This window comes from Halyomorpha halys, unplaced genomic scaffold (genome assembly GCF_000696795.3).
Source record: "Halyomorpha halys isolate HHAL.00 unplaced genomic scaffold, Hhal_1.1 Scaffold1882.1, whole genome shotgun sequence".
NCBI classification, from domain to species: domain Eukaryota; kingdom Metazoa; phylum Arthropoda; class Insecta; order Hemiptera; family Pentatomidae; genus Halyomorpha; species Halyomorpha halys.
In genome coordinates this window covers 9,499-25,437 of record NW_027107330.1, presented here as the reverse complement: position 1 = coordinate 25,437, position 15,939 = coordinate 9,499, and the positions used below count along the sequence as shown (strand labels likewise).

The 15,939-nt window shown below is 31.4% G+C and overlaps 1 protein-coding gene across 4 annotated transcripts in view; it reads left to right on the top strand.

Moving 5' to 3' along the window:
* The window catches only part of LOC106690811 (uncharacterized), a 75,438-nt gene that overhangs the window by 50,255 nt on the left and 9,244 nt on the right, over window positions 1-15,939 (top strand). For all 4 annotated transcript variants that reach the window (XM_014436390.2, XM_014436391.2, XM_014436389.2 and 1 more), the window contains exons 3-4: window positions 5,100-5,181; window positions 15,122-15,245. In XM_014436390.2, the coding sequence (XP_014291876.1) occupies window positions 5,100-5,181; window positions 15,122-15,166 (127 nt within the window). In that variant the 3' untranslated portion in view covers window positions 15,167-15,245. The remainder of the gene's footprint in view (window positions 1-5,099; window positions 5,182-15,121; window positions 15,246-15,939) is intronic.

The following is a 15,939-nucleotide window of genomic DNA, read 5'->3' as shown; positions in this document are numbered from 1 at the left end:
AATAAATTTAATTACTTTAAATAAATTTATTTAAATTAAGAAATTAATTTATATCTTTCGCATTTCTATGTTTCAGTTGAAATTTACGTTCTCTAAAATTATCTACTTATTGTTGTGTATCAGTCTACTTTTAGAGGAGCGCGTCGGCACTTACCACAGTGCTACGAATGATGCTACGAACTCCAAGAATACGGGTTCGAATCTGGCTGGACAGAAAACTGTTGTCTGTTTCACTGTATCCGTGAGTCAATCCTGAGAATTCTGGAGCCCACTTTGGGTCCACCCAGCCTCATAAATTGGGTTAAAATCGAGCGGTCCTGCGTTATTGTGACCAAATTTCCTCCTTGCACAACCGTTGGTCTAGTAAAAATTCTTCCTCTCAAAGTACTAAACCTCTTCCCTTCATGGGTTGTAGTAATACAGATTTTTAAAAAATTTTAATCAGTCTACTAACTGATAAGTTTTTTTTATTTTTATACAATTTAGATGCATAAATAGTAATAACAATTATTCTTGAAAAACATTTTGACAATAAAATGAAAAGACCTTTTGAAAAAAAAAAATTAAATAATATTTTGACACCACAATCTTTCTATTGAAGTATTTTGCAGCCCAACTTCGGGTTTATATATGTTGTGTAGTTATTTAACGTAGTTAACAAGTTAATGACATTCAGAATGTAATGCTATAACCGTCCAAAAATATATCTACTGCTTGTTCCTGCACTTTCATTAAGTATATAGCTACCAAAATACTTACTTATAAAACGACGGACTTTTCCGTAATATGTTGCTAACAACATGACAGACCAAGCTTATACATAAGAATCTACGGTCTCACTATCAAATAAATATTTATTCAATTAGCTTCAGTACATAAAATTAAAAATTTTTTAATAAGAGAGCAGCCATCCTTTGTCGATAGGAAACTTTATTTTACCTTAAATATTTTAATGTTATCTTCAATTATAGATAAAAAAGAAATGTCCTATCAAGATTTTACTGTAGCAAATTAAAAAAAGGATCTATGTATACGAGTATCATTGGAAGTTTTGATATGTAATTTATTCTTCAGGGTGAACTTACTTTTTATTAATATTGCCATTTAAAAAAATATTGTTTCTTTCATAAGTCAGTCGTATTTACATGTATTATATAATTGATACATCATAAAAATAATACTTTGGTTTTTATCATTGAGATCTTATCCCAAATATTATCTCCATAGTTGTTACGATTACTCAATAAATCAATGAGGAGATTAATCAACACCGTAATGATTATCAAGATTATTTATAAGCCATGAAAACATAACAAGAGTTGATACAAAAAAAATCTGTAATATTCTTGAAAATTATATGAGGCAAAGTTTTTCGTTGTACAATTTTATATGAATTTAATTTTCCTTAGATGGATACTTTTCTGTTGAGTCAATAAAAGATACTAAAGGCAAGAGTTTCTAGTTCGTATGCTTTAATCTGCTGCCAGTAGTAGATAAGAGTACTTTGTAGGTAGAGCTAGAAAAACATCCAAACTGTTTAAACAATGGCTGCTTTGTAATGATATACTAAATGTTTTGAATCAGTGCTTCGAACAAGAAACATAACAGCAGGAAGTAGAGAAAAGAATAAAGCGTTGATCTTGCATTAGGCTCATTGGTCCTCATCGCTATCAAGTAATCCTATAATTTCTTTGATATCTAAGTTCCTACCTTACAACATAACTTGTGCATATAAGCCTAGGCGCATATTGGTACACGTTTGAGAGCACGCTACAAGAATGTCGCGACCAGCAATACGCTAAAAGTGTCGCGTTGGGGTGTGCATGTTGAATAGCAGTTTTTCCCAGAATCTCCTCCAGTAGATGGGAGCATTTTTTTTTAAAGTTCTAATTTCAAGCATAAGTAAAAAGAGCTACAATAATTCGAAAATTGCAATTAATTTTTTTCTGGGATTATTAAACTAGAATACTGAAGAGATTAGGGAATGTGGATGGATACTTCTGATATTGTCGTATCAATACTTTCCGTCCGATATTTGCGATATTTTTATCTATACTTCATATTTGATATATCAATATTGTCTTGTTCTAATATTTCATTATTTGTTCCGCTACTATGATTTTTTTATTCCCTACTTTTTGTTTGCAATTGGTACAATGAAGTTTTGCTTCGGAGGGAGTATCGATTCCATAATATTTATATAATAATGTTTTTATTTAATAATATCCGATATCGATATTCATGTATACTTCAGTTAAAGTATCATATCGAAGGTATTAATACTTTGGTGATATAGTAAAGTGCTAAACGAAATATGGACATTAATATCATTAAAATATCAATAGTTTGTCTTATATTACATACTATAATATTAACATTTGGTTTTTAATAACATATTTTTTATGGAATGTCGATATTGTATTCTCGATTTTATCGCTCACTCATTTTTAAAAGAATTAACTGACTTCTTCTGTCTAAATTTTATAGTACATTACATAGATGAACAAAACAGTAATTTTATCTGTTTACATCTTTATTGAAATCAACACCTCAGAACTTAAAAATAATAATTTTACCTAATTAAAAAAGTTCAATGATAATAGTTCATTTAACATTTCAACAGGACGTTTCAGATAAATTACAAAATTAATTAATAAATTAAAGATACCCAAAATGTTGATCTATAAAAAATATTTGAAACTATACAAACATCAGAAAACCATATATCAATCTTCTACTTTTTTATATAAGAAATAATACGAATTTTGGGATATTAGTATTCCTATGACAACAATTAGTTCATAACCAATTCAAATGTATACATTTTACATTCCATATTCCATCTCTATTAAAGTACCTGAAATTTCCGTGTAGCGTAGGTCGGAATCTGTAACTCTGCTAGTGTGCTATAATAGCGCGACACTTCTATTGTGGTGCAAAAAAAATTAAATATAGTCAATATGCACTGTTCATATAATTACCTTGTGTTATAAAACTGACGCGGAAACGCGTTCTAGTATGCGCCTAGCCTAATTCGTTTCTAAGTACCATGAATGTATACAAATGATTTAAGAACATTTTATTTACCTATTTTATAAATCCATCTTCAGGTTCCTTAACATGCTACGTAAGACATTTTTTTTTAATAATATTTAAGTTTTAATTCTACAAAATCCCCGTGATAACAGGAACAAATAGTTAGCTTACGGAATTAAAACAGCTTACAACAATTGCTGAAGCGCCATGTTTTCCTTCTCAGGTGTCTTTTACCTTTTACGGCCAGGTTTTAGAAAAGCCCCCTTGTAAAGATCAAGAGATATATACCGAAACCTCTAGGCATGGTTCAATGAAATGAAAGTTCTCAGTGAAATTTTTAGTTAAAAGGTAAAAAGAAAAAAAACATTTTTTTTTAGAAACTCATAAATTTCAATTCTGGATTAGAAGGTTAATATAGGCTACTTTTAGATTAATGTCACTGGCTGCTAAAAGGCGAGGTGTGATCCCTCAACCAGTTGTAAATGCAGAATAAATACATAAAGATTATAAATATAAATAGCCCATAATAATAATAAATAAGCTAATAAAAAAAGTTATAAATTGTATGATTGTTCTACTTCTATCAATTATACATGCCAATACCTGTAAAATATCCTTCTGATTTCGTCACTTCTCAGGCACAAGATATGGTGGACAAGAAATTGAAAAAATACAGGCAGCTAATCTTTTAATATTTGTTTTTTTATTCCATTGATGAGATGAGATCTAAATTATATTTAGGACATATTTTATACACATTTTGTACGTTGATGTATGTTGTAACCAAAATGGAGACATGGAGCGTACTTCTCCTCATAATTTAAATATCATGAGATATTCTCTATAATTACTAATATCAGTTAGTGAGACTTAAAGCTACAAATATCCAATAAAGAACTAACCAAAAATTTTGTGTTATTGTGTTTTATGAGCAATATCGAGATTCTTTTCAAGAAATTTCATCTCGCTATCTGTTTTTTGTATCACCACTAAAAATTGACAGAACCATGGATTTTCCTTGAGAAATAAAAATATATCGTTATAGCTTTTAAAAAAAAATTGGTTGGTTTTTTTAAATTAATTTTTGGATTCATTTTATTTTCTTGTCTACTTAACAATCCAGTTTCAATTTCCTCTACCGCTCATATTATTTCTTAATTTTATTGTAGCTGCTAGATATCCTGATTTAATTAAACTTTATTATATTCATTTTCAGGAAATTAATTATCCCCATTTTTACACCTGAACAACGTTTCGGGCTCTTATGTCCATTATCCATTTTTTAAATAGAAATATTTCCATTCAACATTTAACAATTAACACATATTTATAAGCAATAAAGTTGATATTGCACCTTAATAAAGATCTTGTTTTACACATTTAGATGCAACAATTAATATTTAAATACAAATACATAATTACACTAATTTATGATCATTTAACAAATCTAAAAATTTCTAATTTAATATTTTCTTTTAACACCAGGACAATGTATAAAACAATACGTCATCCATTATTTACTTAAATAATTCATAAAGAGAAAAATTAATATAAATATTTAGATACTAGTGACTTTGTAAGTTTACATTATGGTATAAACAGTGAATTGATTTTTTTATTTATTCTTCTACTATATCTTCCGTAATCCATGAAAGTTGTCAATTTCATATAAATGTTTATATTATATTATACAAAGGAATGTATTTTAATTCCAGTTGCCACAAAACCTTTTCTAAATAACTTGAGTGATCTCTGTAAAACATTATCGTTGTGTTACTGACTTTATTTACAAGTACTATTTGTTAAAAATCATTCGGACAGTATCGTACACTTTCCGCATTTATGTATCATCCTCCATATTAGATCCGAAGACACGTGCTCACTTGACCCCCGGATCTCGACATAATTATTTGGCGATGTAAACACTCTCCAGTCGCCCAGATCTGAGGAATGTTCCATTACCCAACAAGTAGACTGCCTACTTATAGGGAACTACAATTATCTCTTGTGTACTCTAAACTGTCCTATCTTCCCGAGATAACGCCAGACCTTTCTCTTTACAGGGCAGCCTTCAACAAGGACCAGGACTTGTACAGCACCTTCGTCCCCAAGAAGCCACCTATCGTCGATTCCACAATGTCCAAGGTAACCATTTTAATATACTTTCCATGTAAATAAATTTAAATCTCTTTTGTTGCTTTTTAAAAGAATTTTTCTAGGAGTGTTTAAATTAATTAGAATTTCAATTTAAATTTAATAAATTAATACAATTATTATCTAAAAACGTTTTAAAATTTTTCATAGTGCATCATTCATTTATATTATTGTATGACTTTAACCTATGGTTGATAAAGAATGTTTTTCATTTCTTTTTATAAGATCTCACATATAATTTACAATTTAACTATAGTCAAAAATAATTAATCTAAAATAACTTTCAAAGAACCATTGCACTCCTGAACTATTAAACTTCGACCATTGAACGTTTAACAGCATGTCGCTGCCAAACCAGTATTATGGAAAAGATTAAATGACTACATATCGTAATCTTTCGAAAATGAGACAGTCAGCCAAGAAAAGATCATGATATCTGGAGTCAATGAAAATTATGTTATCAGTACAAGGAATTGGAAGAATTCATTTCCTCAATAATTTGAAAAATTAGACGTTCGAGACCAATTTCATATTCACTTGAAAATCTTGGGAAGGAACAATCCATTGGTGGTACTTCAAACATTAATTTAAATTAGAAGGTTCCGTGGCCTTCTTCTTTTCAGACGCCTCGGAGGATTATCAGGGATTGTTAAGGATAAAAGATTAAGAATTAATGGGTTAGGATGGTTAAGGAGTTTGGAATGAAAAGTCGCATATCTGTTTTGGGTCAAATCTGCAACGAATGGGATGTTAAGGTCTTTGTGAATGAGTTTATTTGTGACGTAATAAGGAGCATCAAAGATTTTACGTAGGATTTTGGATTGTAACGATTGGATGCGGGAAGAATTTGATGGTTTGGTAGAGCCCCAGAGCTCAATTCCATATGTCCAAATTGGTCTGTTTATTGTAGTGTGTACTAATTTTTTGTAGTGAATGGGAAGTTTAGAGCGTTTGTCAAGTAAGTGTTGTAGCAATCGGAATCTACGAGCAGTTTCTTGTCGTTTCAGTCTTGTGTGTGGATTCTAAGTAAGTCTCTTGTCAAGATGGAGTCCTAAGTATCGAATCTGTTCAACAGGCATTAGTGGTGTATTTAGAAAGGATACTGTAGGACAGGAGGGCAGAAGTTTACGACGGTGAGTAAAGGTGATCTGGTGGGATTTGTCAGTATTTTTTTTTATTCCAGTTTTTACACCATTCTTCAATAGATGTTATGTGTGTCTGTAGTGTTTGTGATGCATTTGTTGGGTCGTTCTTTACAGAAAGTATACATATGTCGTCAGCGTATGTTGTTAGGATTGTGTTAGAGTGGGTTGGGATGTCAGCTGTATAAACCGTATAAATAATGGGACCTAAGAAACTACCTTGAGGAACACCGGCGGACTGAGAAAAGAGAGATGAGTAGGCTAGATTTACTTTAAAAGTTCTATCAGTGAGGTAGGAGCGGATTATAAGGAAATATGGGGTAGGAATTGACGAAGTTTATGAAACCAACTTTAAACTGAAAAATTGTAATAAATCATTATTCAAGGAAGTTGATAAATTCTGAATTGCGTATAAGCTCCAATTAGAGAGATAACTTCTTCAAAATGTTTAGAAAAAATGGTTAATTTAAGATAATCCGGTAAGTGGGTGAAACCTGTCAAAATTATGGGGAAGTATCGGGTTTTGTTCTCTCCTTCCCTAATATCTTTTTGCAGCAGCACCCCAAATCAGCATTTTTTTTAAAAATGTAAATAAACATTTTCATTTCTTATTTTTATAAAGAAAATTTTAAAAATTCATATTTATTTTAATTAGTTTTGATTCCAAAGCTAGAATAATTTATTAGGATCTAATTCATGATGAAAAATCATTATAATCGATACAAAATATTAGAAAAAACTAGGTTAAATTATTGTATTCAGAATCGTACACCATTTTTTTTTTGTTCTGAATTTCTGAAAGCTAAGTCATAAATATAATGTTATGTAAAGGTTTTCACAAGATTTTATAAGAATTTAAAACATCATTAATTGTGTAGATTCCATTGAATCCCATTTCCCCCCTAGAGCTTTATGAATTTCGAAATGAAATTTGTTGAATGACATATTTTTTAATTGTGGAGTCGACATTGGAACCGCCTTCAGTTCTTCTCCAGTACTCTTAACTCTCCAGAGTTAAAATCCATTTTCCAATTGAATAAAGAATTTTCAATGAAAAATTCTTTTTATTTTAAAATGATTTAAATTGGTGTTTTTTTCCAATCAGACGCGTTCTAAAGGCATCAATCAGCCCAAAGCTCAAACGATGGAGACAAATGAACTAACGTAAAGATCGAAATTAATTGGTAATTCGATTTCCTAAAAGAATTCATTATCATGATTTGAGTATCCTCGATCGGCCGAGGTGAAGAAATTATATAATGAGGGATATTTGCAATCAAGACGATGGATTTTTACATAAATTTTAATTTTTTTACTTTTTTTCTTTATATTCTATTTACACCTTCAGGATGTTACGGATTGGAAAAAGCACCTATATCAAATCGATTTTAAATAACATTCTTTGAAAATTCCTCGTTTGATTGGAAATTTCAGAGTTCGTTTGTTGGGGCTTAAAGTCATAAAACCCAATGACCATCAATGATTGAGGAATTCTAGAGTTAAGTTCGCTCGGTAGAAATGGAAGAGCTGACCTAAAAAGACGGCTTCACTGCCAAAAAGAAGTTTCTTCTAGTAAGAAGTTTCATTCACCATAACTGAGATCTGCCAAGTTTCATTTCGAAATTATCAAAACTTTTGGAAAAAAAAATGGGGGCACGTTAATCGAATCTTGGAAAGTAGAGCTTCTTAATCATCAACGATTTATTAATGAACAAACATATTTACAAAGAAAAGTTTTTTTTTTTCATATTGATAATAATGGTAATCTAAATTACAAGAGTTTCTCTTTCCTCTTGGGAGACCTACATCTGTGAAGTTGGCCAACCATGCTTTAAATTTTTCAAATTTTTTTAGAGTTCTGGTAGTTCCCTTAAAAGTTCTAGAGTTCTAAATTATTTTAAGAAATAGTTCTGTTGTTATGAGATGCATAATACATTCAAAGATAAGCTCGGCTAACTTCACGTTATGTAACCTTGACAACCTATAGCTCTTTTACTATAAACCATAGCACATTTATTATTGAGGATAATTGATTGAACTCTTAAGGGGGCTAATAGAAATCTCATAAAACGGCTTGCGTTTCTTGAAGCGATGTCGTCTAATTCGTAATCAATAATCCATAATCAGGAACAGATTAGTTTATCCTATGTTATCTTATTATTGGTATTATTTTTTTTTAAAATAGGTTCTTCCCTCTTAAAATAAGGAAGCTGAATATTTTTCTATTAAGGCAAGGTTGATTTTCACAAAAATATACTCTTCAGATATCAAAAACATATCAACAAAGAGTCCAAGAAATAAATATTGCAAATAATCACACGTTGGAAATTTAATTATGTACAGTTAATATTGCACTATGGTATTACAATTACTGACCAATCCACCTCTCTCGAAGGGACCTCCCTAACTAAGGATGGTTAGTGCAGACAAGGGTGGGTCTATGACCCCGGTCGGCCGTCGACCTCGCTGCACCGCTCGATACCTCCCTGCTCTTCCTGGTCCCCAGCTGTCCCGGTAAATCTCGAAGGGGCATTTACCGCAACCTAATGCGGCATCTCGACATCGCCTTCATTAAATACTAGACTAAATTCATTTACAAGTGCAATATATACTGCTCTGATATATGTGATTAAACAATATAAACTTAGGCAGTTAATTTCTATTCTTTAACCACTCTGGGTCCCAGACATTTTAACATATTGGATCTTCCAAATAAAAGATGATGGCCTTCAAATTAATTTCTGAACAACTTTGAATTCTGAGCAGCTACATGCTAGTTAAAATTTGAAAAGTAACAAATATGGAATCTAAGGAGGGTGGTATGTAAGCCCAAGTTGATGGTATTATCGTCATCGAACCGTTCCCTTCTTTTGACCTTATTATTATAACCTTAATATATTGACGATAAGTAACCTGAACGTGTATTGATGGCCAGTCCTTCAAGACCACTCTCTCTTCTACTTGCACCAGCTGAAAATTATTCATGGCTTAGCCGCATACTGACCTTGGCATTAAGATTTCCTTTCAGCAATCACTTAACTGAACTAATTTCCCTCTTGGCCAAAAAAGATATCTAAAAAATGAAATTCAAAGTTTGATGATTGACGAGGAAATGCAGGCTTTGTTTTTAAATAAATAAATATATATTTTTTTAATATTTATTTATTGCTATTTACAAGTGTACATTATAATACATTTAGTAAATCTGATCTAAGTTAAATCGGAGTGTTACAGGCGTGTAGAGAAACTACCCATTGGTAGGACTCTAATGACATTTTACATTAGCTGGTCTCGTGGCCATCTTCTTTTCAGGCGCCTAGGAGGATTGTCAGGAATGGAAGAGGATGCAAGATTAGAAACTAGGGGGTTTGAGTGGTTAGAGAGTTTATAATGGAAGGAGTGATATCTGGTTCGGGCTAGATCGGTTACATAGGGAATATTAAGTAAGGTCTTTATGTATGATTTTATTTGTGACAAAGTAAGGAGCATTGAGGATTTTACGAAGGATTTTGGATTGTAAGGATTAAATACGAGAGGAATTCGAAGCTTTAGTGGAGCCCCAAAGCTCAACTCCATATGTCCAGATTGGCCTTATTACAGTCATTACAGTAATGTGTTGGAAGTTTAGACCGTTTGTCTAGTAAGTGCTGTAATAGTCGAAATCGACGTGCAGGTTCCTGTCTTTTCACTCTGGTGTGAGGATTCCAGGTTAATCGTTTGTCCAAATGTAGTCCAAGGCAGCGGATCTGTTCGACAGGGGTAAGAGTAACATCATTAAATGAAACTGTAGGGCAGTCAGTAGGTTTACGACGAAGGGTAAAGGTGATTTGATGGGATTTGTTGGAATTTATCTTAATCCTCCAATTACGACACCAATCTTTTAGGGTTGTGATATGGGATTGGAGATTTTGGGATACAATTAATGGGTTCAATAAATAAATATAAAATTATTATTATTGATCATTGTGTTAACTGTTGAGAGATAATTAATTTTTGGTCATCGTTTTCCCTCTATAAGCAAGGATATAACCCTTTATCTCTCTTCCAAGTATTTTTTGTACACGTTTTTAAAAAGTGTAAAACCGTTTTTTTTTTTTTTTTTAAATCACATAGGAGTATATTCTTTTCTTGCATCTATTTATATCTTCCAATAACTGAATTAAAATAAATTCTGTTCGTTTCTGAATAGATATTTCCATATAATTTACAGTAGCACTACTTTCCAAATCAGCAATTTCCTTATCAGATTGACTAACTTCAATTTCAACATTCTTCATAAAAAATAATTTTTGCATTTTTCACTCCAAAATTTAAACTTATTTTTTGTATATGTATGCCAGAAATTCACTTATATAACGGTTTATACAAATGTCCAGTTTCCTCTTAATCACTTATTCAATGCTATTTTTTTTTATTACAATAGTTTGATTACGTCAGTTTTATTTATCCTTCTGTTTATATATATTTATTTTTATGTTTTGTTTTAATTTATTTTTATTCTTATTTTTTTTAAATTTTAGTTTGATTGTTATCAGTTATCACAATTACATATTGCCAAAAAACGCAGTGGCAGATTGTAATATTTATCAATATATAAATTAGTTTAAAAGGAGAAATATTTTCCTTCTTTTTTATTTATTTATAAAAATAGTATATGAAATACTAAAAATTATTTTATGGACTTAATCACCCTGTCAAGTGGAAGGCTCATATGTAGGTTAATTGAAATTGAAAATTAATTATTTAATTACTATGTCCTCATCCATCAGACTGGAAACATTTATCAGACTAAAAAAATCTATCAGAACGGGGAAAGAGAAAAACACACTATGCATGCTCCCGCATGTTTAATGCTAAACATCCGTTTAAATAAACAGTTTATCTGAGCGTTTTTCATCATTCTGAATTAGCTTCGACAACTTTATATGTTAAATATTTTGTTCTAAAATCTTTGACATTCAATTTGAAAAAAAAAAAAAATTACTCGTTATCTTATCATGTTAATTTTCCAAACATTTCATAGGTTATATCTGTAGTTTTTTCATTACAAAGGTGTGAAATGGTAAATTACTTCAAACAAATAAAAGATACTTCAGAGGAAAACAGTTTGAAAATTCCTGATTTAAGCCCTGTTAAACTATTTAATGATAATAAAATCTATAGAGGATTAAAACCCTTATTTGTAAATCTATTTTCTGAGTTTAATTCTTGTTTTTGAAATAAATTCTAAGAAATTGTAATATGATTTCCAAAAGGGTATTACAATCCTGGATGGTCGATTTTAACGAAATATTTGCTGTAACATCCCAGGCACGCACCTACCCTAAATATTTCATTTCAGTTACGTAAAAATTTCCATTTTTGAGTTGTTCACACAGACCATTTCGCGAGATTTGGTAATTTGAACTCAAAAGACCTGAAAACATGTATATTCGTTGAAACTAGAATTCGGAATTTTTAGCAACAGCAATTCTTCCTCTAACTATACATTCTACATATGGGTAAAAGTAAGTAAAAAGTTACATCTCCTCTTTTCCTACGTAGTATTTAATTATTATACAAACGTTGTTTCCTGAGTCAGCGTGACTACTTCTATTACTCTTTTCTATTGAGCTATTATACGTTCATTTTTTTACTATAGACATTAAACCCTAATTTTATTAATTACATATTATTCCATCCAGACCAGTTGTGAGTTATGACCTCATATCCTAAACTAATTCGGGTTATCTACGTATTACTCTGTATAGACCAGTTCTCGGTTGCAATTTACTCTAATATTATTATTAATTGGGCTAGAATACTTTAGTAGTGTCACAGGTATAGACTTCCACAAGCTCCAGAGATAAACAAAACTCCAACTGCTTCTTTTCAGTGTTGAGGGCCTAAATTCGCATATGAATGAATTAATAGTGTCCGGTAATGAATGACAACTGATCTAGATGGCATAATACGTTAGTGCCTTGATTCGTATTTTTGTTAATTTAGGTTGTTACTCATTTAAACCATAAAATTACTTCGGAAATATTCTTTACAATTTAAAATTCCATGATTCCTCACGTTCTTTTTTATGCCCCAAATATTTCTTTTTTCTACAATGACCTATGATGCCTGATTTAACTGCCTATGTTCCTGATTTAACACGAAATAAATAAACATTCTTTCATCAAATGTCAATAACCAAATAAATCCAGAGATTTCCAATATTGCTCGAAGTCTATTACCTATAATTCTCCTAGGTATCTAAAAGAATATGACCATGAGAACTTCTAATAAAACATTATTATTCGATTTCTTCATAGCTATAAGTATTTTTCTCTCAAGTTACAATCACGGTAATATGAGTACACTTTTCCTTATTATATGAATGTTGGAACGCAATGCCCATTTCTGGTGGCATTGACTGTACAAAAAATACGAGTACTGTTAGTGTAAACTATACCTTCCTTTCATAGAAAAACTCAGTACTTTGCAACAACTGGAGGGAAGAGAAATGATGAAACTAGGAACAGGTTATTAATTTACCAACTAATAAAGTATAGTTTCAGCAACAGCCTAAATTTGCGAACTTTTCATATTAATTAAGCGTTTATTCTATTGGTCAATAGACTAGTCAAATTAGAGACTGGGTTTCGACGAGGTCAATTTTTGAGCGCTGAAGAAATCCGTGAGCCGGGTAATAGAGGTCATCACGTGAAAGGGAATGCCGAAGGCCGAATCCGACCAGCTCCTTGACAATGGCCAGTGTACACGTCCCATATGATTGTTCATTCTTGTTTGCTGCTGGCTTTGGTCTAAACTTGTGTCCCATTTTTATTAACGACCTTAATATGGAATACTATTCCTGATTCTTTAAAATAGTTTTATGCCTTCGTCATCCTTCACACCATTATTTTCTTTACGGTCGGTGAATACTCATTAATTGTGGTTTTATAAACGACCTTTAATTCTCTATACTTCATTGAATGTGGTTAAATTTATCTTTTTTTTTTAATAAACCGATCAGTAGTTAAATGTTAACTGTTCCTGTCATCGTATATCACTTACTGCATCACGTGGATCAATCAGTCGTTTCATTGTTCATTTATTTGTTATTTTATCTCCTGATGAGTTTTAAAAATGCATTGAATAATTGATGATGTGGTCTGAGAACTTCAGTTTTTTTTTTTCCACAGTTGATTGAAATACCCTTTTTATTCTTCTTTGTTTTTTTTTCCAATTCGATTTCTACTCTTCCATCTAAAATAATAATATCTTGAAATGAATCATCTTTTTTAATCCTTTTATTTTTTAAGGCTCGTTCTATTTATTTTTTTATTGATTCATTAATTTCACGTTCAAATTATCTACAAATGAATATTATTTATATATTTTTCAATATTATATTTATAGCTTATTTTTTAAAGAATATAATATTGCATATACACTTTGTTTTGTTAAATCATTTATTATTGAGGCCTTACACTGCCTACAAGGACCCGGGACTCTTCCACCACAGCCAACCAACCTCCACGCTCTCTAGCTCTCTCCGTCTATCTTTCAACATAAAACCGCCTTAGATCTTCCTCCACATCGTCCTGCAATCTGATCCGTAGACGTCCTTTTTTCCGTTTTCAATCCGATTTCTCATTTTGCATCTTCTAGGATATCCTTTGATCGGGCATCCTCTCTACAGGTCCTATACATCTTATTCGTTCTCTGTTCACTAAAGCCACGATGTTGAGTTCCCCAAACAGTTTCATCAGCTCCTCATTCCTTCTTCTTCTCCATAAATCATTCTCCGAGACTCCTCCCCACATCCTTCTCAATACCTTTGTATCCTAGGAGTTGAGCATCCGTTCGGCTTTTCTTGTCAAGGGTTATGTTTTACACCTACCACTAGCTTTACAATAGTTTTGTAGATGTACACTTTCATTCTTAAAGAGATATATAAATACTTTAATACTTTTTGCAGTGAGACATAACATATACTTCTTTCTGCTATTGTGGTCTCTATTTCGCTCTCCACTTTGTCGTCATCTATAATCAGGCTTCTCAAGTACTAGAACTATTTTACAGAACTGAAACTATGGCCTATGAAAGTCCATTCACTTTCTTATCCCCTCTTGAACTTTTGATGGGCACAGTCTTATCTTCATAAACCTTGAGGCCTAATTTAGCTGCTGCTAAATGCTGTTTTGGTCCAGGCGGCAATTACTACATTATCTACATATGCCAGATGTTGGTACAGTCGATTGTAAATGGTCCCTTCGGGATTAGTTCTAATTGAACGAATAGCTGATTCCAAAGCTATATTGAAAGGAAGAAGAGCCAGAGGATCATCCTATCTTAAGCCATTCTCCATAGAAAATTTCCAAACTTAACTCGGCAAGTAGTATCCGTTATCGTCATTTTTATGAGCTTGCCTATTATTTTCGGTATGACTACCTTTACTACTACATCCGAAAGTTCTATTCTGTCCACCACTCTTTCATGTGCTAGTTTAAGACCACAAACAGCAGATTCGTGTCCATGTTATACTCTTAAAACATTTCTATTGCCTGCCTCAGGGAGAATAAATGGTCAACTGTTGATCAAATGTAAAATATTTTAGGTGGCTAATCTATTTATCAATTGTGAAATCATAATGACTTTTCCAGTATTTAAAAAAAAAAAATAGTTTTTTCCAGCCTTATAACCGCTTTGAGGTGTATTTCAGTTTACGCCCATGTTTTAAAAGTATTTTCCTCAATTTTAGGAATGGGATAGCCATTCACTTTTGGATTATTGATATTTCTAAATCATTCCAGATGCTTCTTCGAAGGATAAATAAATTGTCTCATAAGTCAAACTAGAATAAAATAAATACAAATGAAATCATTATTGGAACAATATCAGTGAAGAATTATTGAACTGGTTTTGGAAGTCAACGTGGTAAGCATATTCATGTGAGAGTACATAACAGATATTTTAGTTAAAAATTGTTTGATATACCTTAGATTGTAATAAGCATTAATAGCACTCAGACTTTCAATACGAAATATTTTAGAAGGGACTCAAAATTTTCAAAAAAACATAATTTTATTGTGTTTTCCAGAAAGGACACCAATATCTTTAACAAAAAAAAAAGTAAATTAGGTTGCCACACCAGTACAAATTGGGCGAAACAAAAACTGAATACCTCCTTTCTATTCTCTGAATATACCGAACATTTAAGTAAAAAAAAAATTAATTGTGTTGATAACCTTTTGAAATTAAATTAGTTGATTTGATAGGGACTGACCCAGATTATTCTTTTCCTTCACTTCCATAATTTGCTGAAGAGCCTTCTATGGACTATTCCATAAGATCAAGGTCATTTTAAGCAGTAGCTCAGTATTTCTAGCAGTTTTTTCTGAATATTGTAGTCTATCTTTAGTCTATGTTGCTTCATTAAAACGCATATGTGGGTCATTCTTTCTATAATTTTCCTATTTTTTCCCGCGGTCCACCAAATTGTCTGATTTTTTTTTTTACAGCCTCCTGCAGCCAGAAAAAGACGAAAAATGACTTTATCTAATTTTTTTTGTCGAATCCTGCGTCTACAAATAATTATTTAATTTTGTGGAATAAAAACATGATTAAAATA